This window comes from Lingula anatina, chromosome 6 (assembly GCF_051362555.1).
Source record: "Lingula anatina isolate TDL-2025a chromosome 6, LinAna3.0, whole genome shotgun sequence".
Lineage (NCBI taxonomy): Eukaryota > Metazoa > Brachiopoda > Lingulata > Lingulida > Lingulidae > Lingula > Lingula anatina.
Window position 1 is genome coordinate 9,605,554 of NC_141772.1, and position 20,130 is coordinate 9,625,683.

The 20,130-nt window shown below is 35.3% G+C and overlaps 2 protein-coding genes across 2 annotated transcripts; one reads left to right on the forward strand and one right to left on the reverse strand.

Annotated features, from left to right (window-relative positions):
* Positions 1-112: 112 nt before the first annotated feature.
* LOC106174589 (structural maintenance of chromosomes protein 1A) lies at positions 113-15,357 on the reverse strand. Its single transcript, XM_013556211.2, has 25 exons — positions 15,106-15,357; positions 14,500-14,576; positions 14,187-14,330; positions 13,705-13,853; positions 13,165-13,333; positions 10,488-10,700; positions 10,141-10,226; positions 9,620-9,785; positions 9,039-9,253; positions 8,485-8,620; positions 8,102-8,179; positions 7,371-7,582; positions 6,900-7,062; positions 6,442-6,500; positions 5,827-6,022; positions 5,367-5,432; positions 4,930-5,063; positions 4,509-4,716; positions 3,973-4,191; positions 3,417-3,611; positions 2,902-3,014; positions 2,424-2,592; positions 1,672-1,920; positions 1,235-1,345; positions 113-885 (listed from the first exon to the last, which is right to left on the reverse strand). The coding sequence occupies exons 1-25, from the start codon at positions 15,215-15,217 to the stop codon at positions 817-819; spliced, it is 3,708 nt and encodes a 1,235-aa protein (XP_013411665.1). The 5' UTR covers positions 15,218-15,357; the 3' UTR covers positions 113-816.
* Positions 15,358-15,840: 483 nt separating this feature from the next.
* LOC106174590 (RIB43A-like with coiled-coils protein 2) lies at positions 15,841-19,136 on the forward strand. The gene is made up of 4 exons (XM_013556212.2): positions 15,841-16,211; positions 16,525-16,988; positions 17,432-17,659; positions 17,998-19,136. Exons 1-4 carry the CDS (start codon positions 16,010-16,012, stop codon positions 18,244-18,246), a joined length of 1,143 nt encoding a protein of 380 aa, XP_013411666.1. The 5' UTR covers positions 15,841-16,009; the 3' UTR covers positions 18,247-19,136.
* The last annotated feature ends 994 nt before the right edge of the window (positions 19,137-20,130 follow it).

Here is a 20,130-nt window from a genome sequence, read left to right on the forward strand (position 1 = left end):
TTCAAATGTGGCGCTCAAAACAATTAGTTTGTTTAAACAAAGTGAACAACAACTATGTGTGCAATCTGGTTTCCCTTGACATGAATAGAAATGACCTAAAGAAGAATACACACAAGTGATATAAATGTTTATTATATTAAGCTAAAAATCTAGACTTTTAAACAACATGTTTACAGTTACAAAAAAGCATTTAAATTGAAAAAAAATGTTCCTTCATTTCACAAGTGATTCTGAAGAACTACAATTTTGACAATCCATTTTGTACCAATATTTTCGATTTGTCAACTTGAATAAAAGACTTTCTAACGTTATGTCCAGAGGCATCCTAAAAGTCTTAAAATACCTACATAATTTCTCATTTTAGACCAAAGAAGCTCCATCTGACATCATACATAATGCCATAATAAACTTTGACATGGATCTACAAGACTAACTTGTAAATCTTAAAAACTGTAAAAGAATCGACTTACTTTGCTGACATTATATCAAACAAACATCAACTTAAACATTTAACACATTAACATTTTCAATCCTGGGTTCATAAATCTTTACACTTTAAAAAAGAAAATGCTTCCATCTGTTTTTAACAAATAAAATACACATGCATTCTTTTCAAAATCTCCTCCCACTTTAATTTTAGATCCAAAGGAATGCCCAAAGCATAGCAAGTTATTGCAAAATGTCCATTTTCTCTTCTTTTATTATCATATGGAACACATTGTGACCACATTTTGTGCTCTTCACTCACAAATCCTACACTGCAATATCTGCTAGCAGCTCCCCCTATATTGTCTGCAATGTGACAAGTGGCTCCACCTATTCAGCTTCCATGGCATAATCTGTGAGATCCAGTGTCAACACTTTGCTTACTATACACTCCCCTTGCTGGAAAAGGAAAAATGGTAACAAATTACTAAAAAATTTGCACTTTAATAATGATTTCTGTATATTTACTTACCAAAAAGAGAAAAGTTATCATGGTAAAAATTACAATTTAAGATATACAACAAAGATATTAATTTTTCAAACTACCCTTTTACAAAAACCCGAGAAAATTTATGGATGAATTTTCTCTCTCCTTCTGTTTGAAGAAGACAGTGATTTCATTCAGTGATCTCATACAATATCCATCACTCAACATTCATTCTACAACTAGCGCCACAGAAGTTCTCCATAATGTTTTCAGCCTTTGCCAAATTACACTGATGACAGTAAACATTTCCAGTCCCCATACCTCTGGGTAGATTCCCACCAAGGCATCAGCCTTGTTATAGAACTCCTCCTTCAGGGAGATCACTATACACTGGAAGCTGCCCTCTGACTGGTCCTTGATGTACTGGGCAACCTGAGGAGAAATATGGGAACATATTGTTAAACTATTAAACCCTTAACAGGGATGGCTGAATCTGACCGATTTTCTTCACCATTACAAATCTGATTATGTGTGAAAGAGCGCATGTGTTTTCATTTAACAACATCATAAATATTGGGCTGTATTATTACATTGCAGTTTGGTAATCTTCCTATGAAATGGAACAAGAGGTTGCAATCTTAATGAAGGTTTAACAAGAATGCAACAGAAACCTTGCAAAAGACAAGTTTTTTTCCCCTTTTTGAAGGTTATATTACAAAAAACTTATTAATCTGAAATATATTCACTCTCCCCCTTACTTTGCCAATATTAGTATTATCCAAAGCAGCATCAATCTCGTCAAGCACAAAGAATGGTGCTGGTTGAAAACTGTGGATGGCAAACAACAGCGCCAGGGCTGCCACTGTCTTCTCTCCGCCAGACAGGTTGTCCATGGGACGGAACCTCTTCCCTGGCGCCACACAGTTATAGTTGGTGCCGTCCAGGTATGGCTCCTCGGGGTTTTCTGGACCAAGGAATGCCTGGGCACTCTGGTTCTTTGATAGTGCCTGGAGAAAATGGGATTATTAAACACATTAAACAGCTAGTGCAGCAAAAATTCTACAAAATGTTTTTAGGTAATGCCTCAGCACTCTGGTTCTTGGACTAAGCCTGGAGCAATGGGAACAAGTGCAGAGAAACTTGTCATTTTTAGTTGTTGTTGTTATTTTTTTTTTTTTTTCATAAAAGCTGAATTAAGTAAGAAAGATTTATTTCGTGGAAAAACCAAGTTTGAGGCATGTAGGAATGTTAAACAACTTAAAGTAACAGTCAAAACTTTATAATTCTTTTCTAGATGGGGGCTGAAGTTGCTGCATTTTCCTCTGTCACAATGAAATGAGTATTATATAGTATTACATAAAAATATTATAAATAACAATCACCCTTTAACCTTGGTCTAGATAAAATGTTTTGAAATGTGAAATGTTCACATTTTCTTTTTTCAAGTTATGAAATATCTTCTTATTAATGAATTTCTTATTATGAAATATCTTCTTATTAATGAATTTACCTTGTAAATTTCATCAATCCTGTTGGACACATGTTCGAAGCATGCCATGAAGCGATCATATCTCTCCTTGCGGACTTTCTCAAAGGCTTGTTTGGCTTTCTTTGCTCGGCGACGGGCCTGTTCAAAATCTTCTGAAGTCTCATGGAGCCTTTCCTTTACACCATCAAGTCTGAAAAATACAGTGTAAAGAGTTATCTTACTTATAAAAACATTTTAAAACATTATGTATTTACTTAAGTTTTAAATATCAGTATCTTTATACCATGTAAAGCACAGAATAAAACAAAAATAATCTTAATTTCAGATATAAAAGGTTCCATAAAATTCAAACAATTGTACTGTTTCGTAAATTTCTTCTTCGAAATTGACTTACTTCTAACTGTCAACCGAAAATATTGATTTCAACTGCACCAATATCAATTAAATAAGCATTAAGCAATTTCTGTAAATTTTCCTTTAGTAATATAATAATCCTTACTTCTCCATAGCCTTCATATTGGGAGCATTGATCCTCTGAATGGTGTTCTGCATATCTGCCACTGCTTTCACCATAGAGTCATGCTTCTTCTTGATCTCATCAGACTGCACCAGCTGAACACACAGGAGAACAGGGATTTAAAATATTAGTCACTTGTGACATCAGTTAAGACAAAAAACAACACAAAGGAGAACAGGATTTTGAAATATTAGACACTCAATTAGTTATAATGGAAAGCAATTTTCATGTGAACAATTAAAATGAATTGTCTCTAATACCCTTATCTTAGAAATTGTCTAAAAATGTTAATGTATGTTTTCACTTCATTAAGGCTAAAAAAAGTACTTTCAACAGAATAACATTACATTTTGGCCTTGAGCAATGGTCACACATGTAAGAATTCCATTGGAAAAAGTCTCTTCACTTCAGATTCATAAAATATTTGGGAAATCAACCTAATGAAAAAGAAAAAAAAAATTTTTCAAAGCTTTGACCCTTCATAAAGCAATCCTTACATCCAGCAGGTCCTCGTCCAGCATATCGTAGTTGACCAGGATTTTAGCCTCCTTCTCGTAGATGGCCTTGGCACCCTGGCTGCTCATGCTGTCGTAAGTGGTGCTCTCTCCTGGTTCTGCCTGACTGGACGTGTCCGCGTCCTGGGTGATGTCATCCATCGTGCCCTGCTTTAACGGGAGTTTGATGTCCTCCATCTGGAAGTGCATGGATTGTTTATGTTAGGTTTGCATTTCCTTAAGTTCATGGGTAAAAGCTGTAAAAACTAAAAATCCTGTAGCTTGCAATTTTTCATCGCATTTAAACCATATGAAAAAACGATCAAATTGCAGACTGAAAATCCCAAAATCAGTCGTAATCCTGAAAACTTTCACCCATGCTCAAGTTGCAGTACACCTTCTTTAGATTATTCTTAAAAGAATCATTTAGATCTTAGAGCTGTTACATGATACCAGAATAAACTTATTAAGAAATGTTACAGTAGGCAGTAAATAAAAATATTAACACATATAAGTGCCATGATATTTTTAGCTGGCTGCATATGTAGTGGAAACTTACTTTGCAAGTCTTCAGTAAGCTATGCCTGTCTGCTTTCTTCTGTTCCAGCTTGGTCTCTAGTGAGGTAATGGTCTTCTGTATGGCGGCAATCTCCTTCTGCTGCGAGGACAGCTGCTTTCTGACCTCCGCAATCTCCGTCTCCATGTCATCAAACTGGGACTTGGCCGTGATCTTTGACTGCTTCATCTGTTCCGCGTTCTGCATTTCTTCATCTATGACCTATAAGGGAGGAATGAACAGATATTACTTTTTTCTTTGCTTGACCAAAGTTTAAAATACCGACACCCCTCATTACAAATATTAAAAACAAAAAAATTAAACTATTTAAGATCCAAATTTGTATCTCTGAATCTACAACAAATTGTGAAAAAGAGCAACTAACATAAAATGGATATCATTCCTTTCACATAATTCAAGACCAGCTATTTGTTAAACTATGGTACATTTAATGTCAGTAAAACAATTATGTCAGTATGTACAGAATTTCAAACAATAGAAAATAACCAGAAACAATGAAAAATAAACTCATTCCACACCTTCATCTGCCTAGCTTCATCCTTCTTCAACTTTTCCAATTCATTTTCATCTTCCTTGATGAGACGTTCCCACTTCTTCACACTGGCCAGGGAGTCCCGCGACCTCTCGTATTCCAGCTGATTTTGCAGACGGGACTTCTGGTCATCAAATTCCAGCCTCTTCTTGTAGCGCTCTTGTTGTGCTCGTAGCTCTCTTTCCTCATATTGCCTGCAATATAAAATTTGATAGTTAAGTGCATAATTGAACCGTTTCCAATAAGTTTTGTGCAAATTAATATTTATTCCACATTTATTCCAACATCTGGCGATCTTTTATCCAATGCATCAAAAACCTAACAAGTTACAACCTGATCTCTTTTCTTCTTAAAATATTTTCAAACTCCTCTAAAGATTTCTTTTTCCAGACCTCTGTCATACCCACCTAATATTGTCCACTCCAATCTGAGCACAGAAATCTCTGAACACGACATCCTCCACTCTATTCATCTTGTCCTTGATGTGGCGGATTTCCTCTGCACGCTGGTTCATACGAGCCTCTATCTCCAGGATTCTGGGCTATAATAAATAATATAAATAATATAAATTATTTTAATAAATAAATAAAGAAAGAAATAAATTAATAGCATTAGTAATTTTTATTTTATTCTCATTTTCATCATTCACTGTCAGAGAGTACAAAATCAGCATTTTTTTTTTTCATCAAATTTGGGAGTTAATGGTTTTGAGCCATTGTGTGCTCAGCTTCGAAATGCTTAATCATTTCAGTAACTGACCTCTCCAGTGACACAATGTTATTGGTTGAATAAAGACATTTGAAGAGAGAACTCAGTTAGGAATGCTAAGTGCTAGATGTCTTACCTCAAAGGTCTCATACTGCTGTGTGTAGTTGATGATATCTTCTTGGTTCTTCCTCATCTGCCGATCCTGTCAAACACAAATATAAATATATACCAGTGGCAGTATTCAGTAAGAGGGAAGACCGTGCGTGTGAAAAAATGCAGGGAAGAAATAAATGAATTAATAAAAGTCCAATGGATCATTGAATTTTAGCCAAAATGTCTAAATATTGAAAACAGTAAACTGAGCCAATTATGGTCCTGGAAAGTTTAAACCTCATTCTATTAGATTAAATGTGCTAATAAAAAATAAGTAAAGAAATTCACAACATTGGCAATTAAAATATTTGTTCCTGGTACACACAGACACATATACACTCACACACTAACACATTTATGATTAGGAACATGACGTTAAGTCAGTGATACAACTTTCAGTGTTGCATTTGATTACTCATTGTGTTATCTGTGTCATAACTTACAGTGTTATCCCTATCAGTGGCGGAATACTTGAGACGCGTCTCCAGTCCTTTGATCTGTGACTTGGCATTGTTCAGTTCCGACTCCTTCCTCTTCTTCTTCATCTGTTCCTTGAGCTCGTCAGTCAACTTGTCCTTCCTTGCCTTCAGTTGGCTCAGCTGCTTCTCGTCCCATCTCCTGGCACGGGCCTTCAGGTCACTGGAAATTGTCAGATATAAGTTTTATAGTTTTGATGACAGCATATCAGGGTATTCCTTATTATTCTTTATATTCCTTACATTAGCAAACGACCGACATTGTAGTCTCAACATGAGACATTTCACAAGGTAATGAATGATCTGAATGGACTGGTCAGCCAATTTACTAACATAATTAAATTATTTATTAAAAATGATAAACTCTTCAATTTTACAATTTTTTCATGGCTTAATTTTTTAAGTTAACTACTTCACCAAGATGCAACCTCTTAATTCATGCCACTGTCCAACTCTATCCAATAAAGCTGGCATCTTTTTTTCCTCTAACAGATTCTGTTTATATCCTGCTACTATCAAACAGAACACAAGTATTAAATAGTGGTATATTATCAGTGAATTACTTTAACAGGCACAGCTTACCTAGCACCTCCAGAAATGACACCTGACTTCTGAAACAGTGTACCATCCAGTGCTACTGTCTAAATAGAAAAAACATTAATATTTAACCAAGGAGTAATATCTACCAAAATCTTAAGGGAGCAGTGATCAAAATATTCTAGGTGACATGTGAATTAGATAACACTATTTGCACTAAAAAAAGGAAAAGAAAAAAACAACAAAGAAAAACACTTTTTCTTCACTTGCCAGCTCATTGAGAAGTGAAAGAAAATAACCTCACAAAATTCAACCTTTCAATTTTGTCTCAAAATATATGCAGGTTTCAAGCTAAAATTGAGCACAAGGTTTTCAAGGTTTTACTCAAATAATTAATTGGAGGAGGGGGGGGAGTTAACCATTTAAATTGTTCCTGAAAAAGCGTCAGATTTAAATTAATACTGAAATAAACCGATTTTTATAGATATCAAATGTCTGCCTACCTTATGTCTCTCCTGTCCCCCAAAAGCGACCCTCCTGGCATCCTCTATGGTCTCACACACTAGGGCACTGCCACATGCAAACAGCAACGCCTTCTTAATACTGGGGATCTCATAGCGGATGACATCCAGGACCAGCTTCACATTACGGGGCTCTCGGATCTCTCTGGAATTAGTGAATCATCAAACATTACCTTTACGATATTTTGATCATTTAATATATTAAATATAATAAAAAGCTAGCTTTACATGGGCTTCTAAAACTGGTAAATTTGCATATAATGTTAGAGAAAAACATCAAGACACTTCAATCCATTAACTGTTTAAAAATAAAAACTTGTTGCTTTCTTTCAAAGTACATAAAAAAAGAGGTTATTTTTCAGTTGTCTATTTTCAGGCTATCCGTTTTTATAACATCTGTTAACCTTTAAAAAAAAAATAAAATAACATCTCATTTACTGATCACTCCCCTACCTCAACTTCTCATTGACTGGCCTAACTTCAATATAATCCAGTGGAAGGAATGTCTCTGGCTCAATCCTCTGCTCCTTCATGTACTGAATGCTGTCTTTGGCTGTCTTCTCGCTGTCACACACTATGGCGTCCATGTATTTGCCCAGCACCTTAGTGATGGCGATCTGGTACCTCTTATGACTGGGCTCACACAGGTCTATGAGGCGCCCATGCTATGGAGGAGATAATAATTAAATTAAATATAGCAGTAACACACTGTATTCTAAGGATCAAGTGGATTATATTTTTACATAACATTTTTCCCTCTTTAAATTAAATCTATTATTATTATTATTATTATTATTATTATTATTATTATTATTATTATTATAATAATAAAACACTTCTTTAAAACCGCGCTACACATGCGTCTCAGCGCTGTTTACATAAAAAATTAAAACTCCACAGATAAATTAAAGCCAGTATAGACTAAAAACAGAATACTTAAAAATTTTAAAAACTAAAAAGATGCTATAAATTAAAGTATTCTTTAAATAAAAAAGTTTTTAAATTCTTCTTAAAACAGTAATATGAGTCATCCTCAATTATCATTATCATATTATCTTTTATTCTGATCAGCACTAGTACATTTAACACACAGCCTTTATCACTTGTAACGGTGACTTGATAATTTTCACTTCTACTTTATTCAATATTTCACAATAGTACATTTTATTATGACTTAAACTCACCACTCCAGGGAACAGTCTCTTCAAATTTTCCAGGAGTTCAGCTCTTCTTGTTTGCCTTGAGGATTCATGTCTATCCACCTGTGGAGAAAATAATAAAGGCTTAAGGCTTGACTATAATCCTCAAAAACAACTACAGCAGTTGTAGCAGCAGCAGCAGTGGTAGTAATATGGTAATGACCTGCATTGCAATTTTAATATCCAATTGTGCTTCATTAAGTAATAAGGAACTGCACCCCTCAGTCCGTAATTCAAAAGAATGGATATCAAATCAAACTGTGCAGTTTTGTACATATAAAATGCACAATGGCATTCAGTGAAGATATGGAGAAAAATAGTTACAGCAAATTTAGACACCAACATCTCATCTATGTGCCCAGACTCACCCTAGCCTCTCCCAGCTGTTCAATGACAGACTCTAATTCTTTATTGATCTCGGCTACCCTGGCGTTGGCTGTCTCCACCTCTCCAGACAGTTCATCCTCTATCTTCTTCTGTTCAGCAATGGAACTGTTACTGGTCCTGAAATTAAAAGTCAGAGCATGGTGTGTAATCTTGGCATAGTCTATAATACAGCCATTCTGTGGGAGAGGGAGATTACTAAAAGAAATCTTATGAAACTTCGCAAGTTTCATATTCCGTAATCCCACCCAGTTTTATCAATCCTCAATAATAAATGGTGTGATGACCTTTGAGGTCTAAGAGTTAACAGCTTGGGCGGAATTTGAAAAATCTTAAAGAACAAATATTTCATTAGGTTCTAAAGTTATCTAAAACAAAAAGTCATACCAGAATCCTACATGCCCATACTGTAATGTGTTTTAAAGTGAGCCCTGATCGTATAATATGCACATAAGACAAGGCTAATGTTACTTATTACTAAATAAATAAATTAATAGAAATACAAATAAAAAATAGCTGCAACAAATGCCCCACATACTTGATATATTCTGTCAGTTTGTCCACCCTCTTTTTGTTCTCCTCCACCTCATTTTCTTTCTGTTTCACTTTGGCCATCAGCTCATTTCTCTTTCTGTTCTCATTGTCCAGTTTGTCCTGGTCAAGTTTCTGCTCACGGTTGACCGATTCTAACTCCTGAAGATGGGCAGCTGCTCGTTTCCCTGCCTCCTCTTTCAAACGGTTGTATTCTTTTACCTAGAATATGTATTAATAAGTAAAAATGACATGCTTGTTGACCATTTAAGACTAATTTCCCAATTATTGCTTTCTATATTCCATACAGATCTTTTCACCTGGAAGCAGCATCCATCTTCTTTTCATAGCAATATCAGTGTAACTACAATCAACTTGTTTTCTACCTTTTTTGTAATCAGGTTAGAAATTTTGGTTGTCAGTGTCATATTAATAACTGTTGAAAACATTTGTGGGGGTTTTCACTCTTACACTTTGATCACTATGCACACTACAATTCCATGTTTTACTTTCCCCTACAGTAAACATTTTCTAAATTCTACAATATTCTACTCCCTCGGCCTTAATTTCCCATTAATATCCCAGTACCTGTGACTCCTCTAGCTGTAAGTCTCTGCCCTGGGACTGAGATTCCTCCTCCAAGCTTTCCTCGTACTCCTGTCTCTTTCTCTCCACCTCCTCCAGCTCATCTTCCAGCACCTTGATCTCGTGTTCATGGCTGTCGTGGGACTTGGCTGCTTGCTTCAGGGATTTTCTGGAGAATGCAAAAAAACATACACAGAATGATTTGTGCTGAACTTTGAAAGTTGTTGGATTTTTTTAAATACTATTTTTTATCTGGTTATGCCCAGGTTTCAGCAGTTTTTGCCACAATTATTAAGATTGCAATTCTGGTTTAGCAGGAAAAAAGTCCTTCTTTAGTGAGCCTTGTCAAATCAAAATATATGATATCCTTTTTTTAAGTGGGATGACATTTAATGAAGTGACAATATGGCATACTAATTAACCAGATAATTTAGTGGCAGTTAAAGTGGCCTTCTGTTTATAAAATCGGCTGAAATACATCATCATCATGCAAGAATCAATTCCCAATATTAAAAGAGCCTTACCTAGCACTTTCAAGTTTCTTTATCATATGTGCCGTCTTCTCCTTAGCTTTTATATACAGGGGTTTCTTTTTGTTAAGTTCTACCTCCTGGTTGGTGAAAAAAAAAAAAAAAACCGTTAAGAATATAGCAGACTGACTTGGTAATTAAATATCCTTATAATGAATATGGAATTATTGAGATACACTTTTTATATTGTATCTTTTACAGAGAAAAAAAAATGAATAGTGTTTAATATGATGTTATTAAAAGTGTCAGCTATCTAATCCAATTATCATGAACACATATCCATGACACAACTTTCATAAAAATTTCCATTCAGAAAAACAACAAATTTTAGTTCAACTCACCGACTCTTTTATCTTCTGCTCAATCTTCTGCAGCTCTCGGCCGAGTTTGCCTTGTTCTTTCTTCTTCTCTCTCATCTCCTCCTCTATCCTCTCCCGCTTCCTCTGACTCTTCTCCAGGATGGCGTTCTTATGGGACATCTCCTCATTGAGACCATCGATGTCTCTCTCATTATAATACAGCTTGAACAAATGCATTTCCAGTTGCTTTTCAACCTGGAGAAAACAAATCATACACATAACAATATTATCAGATAAAAAGTGAAACAATTATGGATTCAGTTTGTTGAGCACAAACATTTTAACTGGTAGTGTCCTGCCTTAATACAGGTCGGAGGCTCTCTTTAAAAGATATCTTAAAATCTAATATTAAATTTTTTTTGACCATTAAATAACTTACATGAAAACCTTATACAAAATCAGTGAGAACACTGTTAATCTAGGCAGGCCTCACCACAAAGACTGAGCCTTATGCTTGCCTCTCTTTAATAATAATCTAAAACATCATTGCTATCCAACACAGGGTTCTCCCCAGGATTTGAAAATAGCCCTTATTTTTTTTTTACGCGAGAGTACCGAAGCTCGCGAAGCGAGGCACAAAGGGGGGGGGGGGGGGGGGGGGGGGGGGGGGGGAGTCCAGGGATGTGCCCTCCGGAGGAAAAACTTTCATTATTTCATGCAAAAAGGGTGCAATCCCATGCAATCTGAAGCTGTCATTAAATCGTTACGACATGGTCACTTGCAGGACCAAATTTTGCGGGAAAATCAGGGCTAGACACTAACTTTTATGAGTACCTGTCCAAATTTCAATCCAACCTGTCCAACAAAACTAATATTTTTTCTATTCATACCATTGAACTTTGTAAATAAATATGTGTAGTCATACATTTAATGCAATTATTGCCAAGACATTAAATTAAATGAGCTGGAAAATGCACCTTAAAGTGGATTTATTTTCAGATAAAAAGTTGTTTTTTCATACTTGTGAACTCCTGAAGGTTTAATCTTGCATATAAGTCTGATTTAACATTATAAAGTTTCAATCAGGGCTTCTCCTAGGATTTTGGGTACAGGGTCTGCTAATTGTAAATCTGCAATTTGATAACAAATTCACATGAAGTTTAACCAAAGCAAAATGTACCCTGAGTGGCAGGTGGGGAGGGCCGGGGTACTGTTAGATTAATTTTATTAAAATATTCAAAAGTTCAATGAAAAATTAAAGAATATTCATCTTATAATACTTTACTTATATTTATGTTAACAATTTAACTTTTTAGGGGTTATCTTGTGTTTGATTTTCTTAAATATATGAGTTAAATAAAATCAGTTTAAAAAAGTTCCCCTTTTTATTTAAATTCTCATATTTGTTATTACTAATTTCTTCCTTACATCAATACCACACTGGTATATGACAGCAATGTTAATTTATCATATTCCAGCACTAAATTTTTAACTGTAAATAATATAGGTGATGATAAAGTCATTAAAGAAAACATCATACAAAATTTCAGGTTATATTTTGGCAAATAAACAATATTTCAACAAGATCTTCAGTCCCAAAGATTTCACGTTCTGTAGTGAGTAGATAGCATACAACGTATTTGATTGACAGGCAGTATGTTGCCTGGACAACGAACTAGATATAGCCAGTTCATCTAGTTCAATCTGGCTTTGTAACCAGCATAGTACTTGTGTTGTTTCTGTAACGGTCTTTCTCTCTAGAGCACGTAGATTTTAAACCAAATAAATATTCAGTAGTGAGCCTGTTATGTGAATAAATTTTGTCTGATGAAGTTCTGGAGGGTGTTCACTTTCATAACTTGGTGGTAAGTTTGCTCAGACTTCGTTTTGTGACTGCATGTGTTTTGTGCCAAAAGTAGGTCATTCTTTTCAGTACCGTGTAGGAAGAGACAAAAAGACGTTAGTATGCATTAAAAATGATTTTTTAAAAGATTTTTGCTCCAAATTTCTCATAAACCATGACCTGTCTGTCGGACAGCCAACCCTGCAACTTCACATGTCCGAGCTGAATTTTTACCTGTCCCGGACAGGCGCTAATGTATTAAATAGTGTTGCATCTTTTCTGACATTTTCTCTTGCCGCATGGATACATTTATTTACAAATGATCACGACTGCTACTATTCTTCAGTCAAAATAACATGAAGGATTGACTATTTATTATATTTCTCCAAAAATATAGATAAAGCAAACAAATCTCACAGAATTACATTGATGACGAAACTAATAAGCGGATGTTGATATTCGAAACTTGTCAGTACGCAGGTCCCGCGCCCTCAACATAAGATGTTATATTTGTATTACTGCGCCAGGCAGAATAAAAATAAACAACTTAACGCGCACACAAGAGATCCAAGTACGTACACAGTCGTTTTTATTTTACGGTTTACGTCGCGACTGTCAGGAATAAAGGCATTAAAGGCATTGGTCACACACACACTCTTAAAGGGTATCGGAGTTCAAAGAAGCGTATCGGCAAAAAAAGTAGCGTATCGGCAAAAAAAATAGCGTATCGGGGCCGATACGCTATAAAGGCCTGGGGAGAACCCTGCAACACCTGCAAATACCCCTAAGACACAAGAAACTCAACATCTCCAAGGATCAACAAGTTGCTTTTATCTTTTATTTTCTTCTACTTGATCCAGTAGTCTGAGAACTCACCAGTTGTTCTTGTAGTTTCTGGTACCTCTGGGCCTCTTCTTTCTCCATCTTGGCCTCCTTCTTCTCTGCCGCGATGCCTTTCTTTTTCTGGTAGTTGAACTGGGTGTCCTCTTCTGCCTTCATCATCTCAGCTTTACATCTGTCATACTCTTCCTTCAGCTCCCCAGACCTTTAAGATGCATCTAAAGTCAAATCTTTGCCACAAAAGCCGACCTTATGCCACCATAGTGTTTCAAAATTTGAATTCTATTTAAAAGTATAACTTAGAAAAATACCATAGAACAATGTTTCAAATTTACTGCAAAAATGATATTTGAACAGATATTTTTTCCTTACATTCTGTGCTGTATATAACCTGGGCAGACGGGTACGTCAGATAAGTAGGTCAATTTACGACCAAAAATTTGAAAAAGCTGCAGTATTAATTAACTTTAACGAGTTATTAATGTGACCAGTCCAAGAATGGAAAAAAATAAAAACAAAAACAACAAAATTTTGCAAAGTGAAATTTTTTATATTTTAACCAATATCACCACATACCTGCTCATTTCCTCAAACATCTGTGTTCTTTCCTTGGCATTCTTCATGGCAATGGACTCCACTGTGCCTTGGAACACCAGAAAATTCTTCTGCTTCATCAGGATTCCTATCTTCTCCAACTCTCCACTGTACTGGGTAGCTGAGACTGCCTGGATGATATAATAATAATAATAATAATAATAATAATAATAATAATAATAATAATAATAATAATAATAATAATAATAATAATAATAATAAAACTAATGAGGGTCAGATGCAGTTTTAATATAAAAATAGCTGTGAAAATGACTGTGGAAAAGCATTACATAAATATGATCAAATTAACAAAAAAGCTGAAAACAATATTTGCTTTTCTTTAATTTCTACCATTCCTGCTTTGTAACTAAGACACTTTCTCCCTAATTTCAATAACTGACTTTTTTGCACACCTCAACATCACCTAGGTTATAAAAAAAATTCTACTCAAAAATTCTCATCACCTTCCCATTAATCTTGTACTCAGAGGAGCTCCCCACAATGATTCTAGAGAAGTGTGTCTCTGTACCATCTTCCTCACAGTACACAGCAGTGACGGTGGCGCGGTGAGCAGCTGGTTGTCCTATAGGAGCACCATGGATCAGATCCTGCAAGAGAACACAGTGATGACACAGTGTTGGGAGTGGCAAAATAGTCATGCACTATTTATTAGTTTTGATTTTTTATTCACATTTCTTTTTTCATGTATTTTATTTAATAGGAGTTAGCAGAGAACAGAGGAAGCATGCGGAAATTGAAAACTATCATGATACTCACGCTCAGTTTCTTCACTCTCAGATTGCTGGTCTTCTCACCCAGTACAAAACTGATGGCATCCATCAAATTGGACTTGCCTAAATATAGAACAGTAATAATTATAAGCACATAATCAATCCGATTCTAAGGACAAATTTTATACTCCTGAAAACAATGTCAAATGTTGCATCTTACAATCAATTTGGAAGACTTCATGATTTCCCCATTTATTTAGGGTTCACTAAGAATACATGAACTACCAAATTTTAGCATATTGTCTCCTTCTTATTTAATCATACATCAATTCATTATCAAGCTGAAAAGTGCAATATGCCATCATACAATAATGACCTAAAATTCATTACTTAACCAAAGTGACATGCAACTAGGTTTCATTTTGAATTAATGTCATCTATTAATTTACACCTGTTCACAGTTCAGTGACACGGTAGACTAGTCAGTGCTGCATGCGGCGGCTGCGGCCTGCATTTATAAATCTATTTCAGTTATTCTTAGAAACAAGCCACTTTTGGCTTATAATTATTAGCTTAAATTTATAGCTTAAATTTAAGGACCACGGAACCAGACTGCATATTTTTAAAAATATTGGAAAGTTGTTTGATTTACCTGACCCATTTGGACCGATTGTCGCTGTGAACTGGTGGAAGGGGCCGATCGTCTGTTTTCCTTTGTAGGACTTGAAATTGTCCAGCTCTATGTATTTTAGGAAGCCTGGCATCTTGGAGATATTGCCAGCTTCCTGCAACAGCTAAATGACTGCGATCGATTTCCACTTATAGATACAAACAAAACAATAAATTCCCTTGATTTGCGGCGACCTACATTTCGCGGGAACAAAGTGTCAGTAAGTTCTCGTGTCATTGATAGATGGCGCTGTACAAGAAATAAAAATACAATAACGAATAATGTCACAACACATTTTCATCGATAAATCATCCAATTCAAGCAGTCAGGAATTATATAATAGGGAGGTGTTTACCAAATATTTCATTAAATGTTTCTTTATTATCTGTCTTACAACGGTCAACTTTATTGCTTATTTTCTTCACTTTGAACGACCTCTTTCGTCAAAAAGGGAATGTAGCCTAAAAGTGTTTGCAAAGGGCAATTTGATTGGATTACTTCCCAACCTATTCTTGTACTCTTGGGCAAATTTGGACTGATTATTTGTACATTGTCTGCAAAAAAACTGAAGAAAACTAGCAATTGAAATAAATTTACAATGTATGCATATGTCTTTTTGAAAATGTCTGGCAAATTTAAAAAGATTTCGGATACTTTTTCTTGAGAGCACTAGCACCCAGTTCAACCAATGAGAACCTTGGATAGACAATATCCCTTGGTTTCTAAAATGTTGATGTAGCAACAAAAAGGGCATGTACAATAGCCGGTCTCCAACAAACAGTCTCCAGAGTTTCGCGATATAATCGGTGTGTTAGAAGTGATAACTGTAAGATATTACCTGAGAGGGTTCATTTAAAGGCAAAGAACAGCACAGATAGCCTCTAAAATGGCTTATAAATTGGATCTACCGATCGACTTGAAGGAGGCAGCCTCCATCGAGAGGCGACGAAATATGGAGGAGGAGAGAAAATCGCGAATTTTTAACGCCAAAGTTCGCCTTATCGGCATAGATCGCCAGGCTGTAGAACAGCAAGTAAGAGACAGGAAAGAGATGGAGGAAATGGAAAGGAGGCGTCACGAAGCCTTTGGTATGTAATTCTTCCGAATAAATACAAGTGGTTATTTGAAAACTTTCTTTTACTTTTTTACTAGTAATATAATATTAGCATCAGAATGGTTAAAATACAGGTAGCAAAGTTTATTCCGTACTTCTTGTTTGCACATTCTATTGAGTACAAATTTGGAGGAAAACGATTGATATTCCAATCAATTTGTGTGAATTATTATTATCATTAATAATAATAATGTATTTATTAACCTTAATACAAAATTTATTTTAAAATATCCTTGTTTGATTTCGTAAACTGAATATTTCCACTATAATCCTTATCTGCTTTACAGCTGCTGATGCAGTCAGATGTGACAGGATTGCTGAACTTCTCACCAAGAGACAGGAGCATGATATCCGCCAGCTAAACCACGCCCTAAATGAATTCCGCCAACTCCACCAACAGCCTTCCAATCGCAGGGAGTGGGATTTATATGACCCCGATTCACTGAAAAAAGACAAGCCAGCAAGAGTATCAGACGACGACCCTCGCTGCGGCATCTCCGGCTTACAGAAATTTGATGGGGAGGACCTGAATAACAAGGCCCGTACTAAATACCAACAAGAGCAGCTGAGGGAATGGTCCGAGAGGCAGAAGAAGGAGAGAGAACAGGCAGAGGAGAACCAGAGAAAGGCAGATAGGTTGTATGAACTGAAGATGAGGGAGTTAGATGAAAGAGCTATGGAGCTGCAGAAGGCAGAGGAAGCCTGCAGGAGAGCCATCAACCATGCACAGAAAGACTTTAACCATGCACTGGTAAGCAGATATAATTGTAAAATTCAATTTATATTTGTTTAGCTGAAATTAAAAAGTAGTCATAGCAAGATATTAGAGATTATTCTGTTAGTTATTTCCTTTAACAAGGAACAAATATATACATGTAAAATCTAGAAAATAGTGGCAATTCTAGAAAGTTGAAATACACCCTTTTATTAAAAAATTGCACCATTACAGGGCTTGACATTAAGGGTGGCCCACTGGCCCTGGGCCACTGAAAACCAACCTAGGGCCATTGAATCACTGGGGTCACTGGCCCAAAGAGCAAATAAAATGCCATGTGCAAAATAACCCTTGCAATATTTACCGATATCTCGGGCCAGTATCGATAAAAGTTAGTGTCAAGCCCTGCATTAATGATGTTTACATTTCCTGTGATATTGTAAAAATTTTACTAATTGTCCTTTTTTTTTTAATTCTAGGCTGCAGAGCAAGCAGAGAAACGTCGCTTGAACAAGCAGCAGGAAGAAGACGACAACGCCACAGAATTAGCCAATCACATCTATGGCGATGTCCTGACGGAAAATCCCGCAGTGGCTCAGAGTGCCTGGGGTCCTCACAGGGTCATCACTGACCGCTGGAAGGGGATGAGTCCAAAGCAGTTAGATGACATAAAGAAAACACAAGATAGACAGAGGAAAGAGAATGAGGTAAATGCCACAGTGGTGATAATTTAGGGATGAAGAGTTGAAATCATAGTAGTATTACTTGTTAGCCTTGTGTTACTTCTATACATTTTCCAAAAAAATGGAAAGGATAGAGTGTGTTATTTATGTAAAATCTAGTCATCAAAACTAAAATTGTGCATGAAGTTTGAGTTTTACATTACAACTTGATCATAAGATGTTAAGTAGAGACTGTAATAAATTTAAGTCATGACTTTCCTGTATAAATTTTGATATTTAATTGACAGTAGAGAGTGATCTGAGGAATTCAAGTCAAAAGATATAAAGAACAATGCGTAATTTACATTGCATTATTTTTTCAGCGTTTGAGACAAGAGGAAGATCTCAGAAACAAAGAATGGGATGCTCATCGTGTAGCGCATGCACGTGCAGGCATGCTTATTGAGCGGGAACTAGATAGGCAAAAGAAGGAAATTTTGAAACAGCAAGCAGAAGAAAACCGTCGCCTTGCCTCAGAGCAGAAGGCAAGCAAGGACTATTTATACAAGGAAGTTTACACAAATCCACCCACAGCTTCGTATTTTATGCAGTTTAACACGTCAACACGATAAAACTCGAGACTGCTCTGACAATGTTGGTTTTTAACTGCAGCTAACAAATGGTCACTGATCTTAGTGATCACAAAATTAATGGTGGAAACTCTGACCAGAACACTGGATATCAGAGTTATTCATCATTGATTCCAAAGAGGCATAATTTTATTGGAAAGAATCAGAAAAAAATGTATTTATTGCACCAACCACCTCTTCCATTGTGCCTCAGAGAAATGTGTATTAATTTTTTTACTTGAAAGAGGTCATGTTGAGACTGATCCTTTTTGTATCATAAATATTAATGTTGTTGTATTTTCTATTTGCAATAATTCTCTATTTTGACTGTAGCAAATGTTAGTAGTTTTGAAAAGGCTACGGAGGTTACAAATTGTATTTACATCCACTTTAAATGTTGATGCCAACACGAGTAATTTGTTGAATAAGTTAACAGTGATAACTATCAAGTGATATTTTGCTTTGTACCAGTATTAAAGTGAAAGACGTTATGAGATTCTGAAATGAATTGCACTTTAAGATCCTTTGGGCAATTATTATTGTAGCTGGATTTGAAGGATTTTGTCATTGTAACTTTAAAGCAATGTTCTCTAAAAACTTCTAAATGACTGATCACAAAATAGTTTGTTGGTAAGATAATTAAAATAGTATTATTTTATGAATGCCAAACTCGTAGTTTGCATACCATGCCAAGTACTTTTCACAATACGTGGAATGTTTTTTCCTCACTTTCTGTAGCAATAACTACACTCAAGTGCCCTGTAAACTAACTGTAAAGTTAATGAATTGAAGTGCTCATTGATATGCCATGGTGTATATCAAATACTGGTATTATTGTTATGTATTTACTGATCACTGTTCAGCAGTATCAATAAATGACTTAAAATAAACAAGGTGTTCTTATTCTTATTTGTACGCTTAACAGATTGTATTCTAAACTTGCAAAGACAATTGAGTTAGCTAATAGATATGAAATATTCATCACAAATATGATTGTATTCTTTTGGGGTTAAAAGGAATATATGAAAATTTAAAGCAATCTGCAACATAGCCAAGAAAGGGATAAACTGTGCAAAACATTGTATATTTTTAACTTCTTTAGCCAAAGTCTATTACTATAAGCAACTGAAAAATACAAAGGTGAGCAAAGATACTGTCTATTTCAGTTATATATGTATCCTTGGTCGAGAAGAGAGCAGCCAATCTATAATATGGTATATGAAAATTTCATTACATTACATTTCCATATCATTACAATTGATTATGGACACAATTTCAACATACAACTCAATCTACTATTATCAATCACCTCTTGGTTAAAAATTGGGTGTACAATTAAAAGGGACCTCCTCTTTGTTAATATGCTGTCATGTTATTTGCATAAGATCATACTGCATCTTCTTTTTGTATATCAGGTCGGGGTTTTGGATAAATATAATAGTTTGCCAAAAATCATGTTAGATCTCACTATAAGACAAAAAGTATTAGTAACATCCATTTATTTATTGCTCATTTTTCATACACAGATTCAAGAAACTATAAAATTATTAATTAGTTCATTGATTCTTGCCATTACAGCAATTACCAGGATATCTGTATTAGAAATGAGAATGAATAAATAAACAAACAAAATTTACATTTTCAGAAATTTTATTGACTCAAGAGGTAATTTAATGAGACTTTTTTCTTTATTTATATAATGAGTAAAGCCCTTTGATAGACTACCACAGACTGAAGACCCTCAGCATAAAAAAATGGAAAGAAAAGGACACTTTTAAAATAAAGGAGAGTATAGTTTGTAGTTGCTTCAGCTATGAACAATTTTCTGTCAAATTCGAATAAAGCCCTTTTCACACTGAACAGTATACTTTATTAATAGTCTGTACC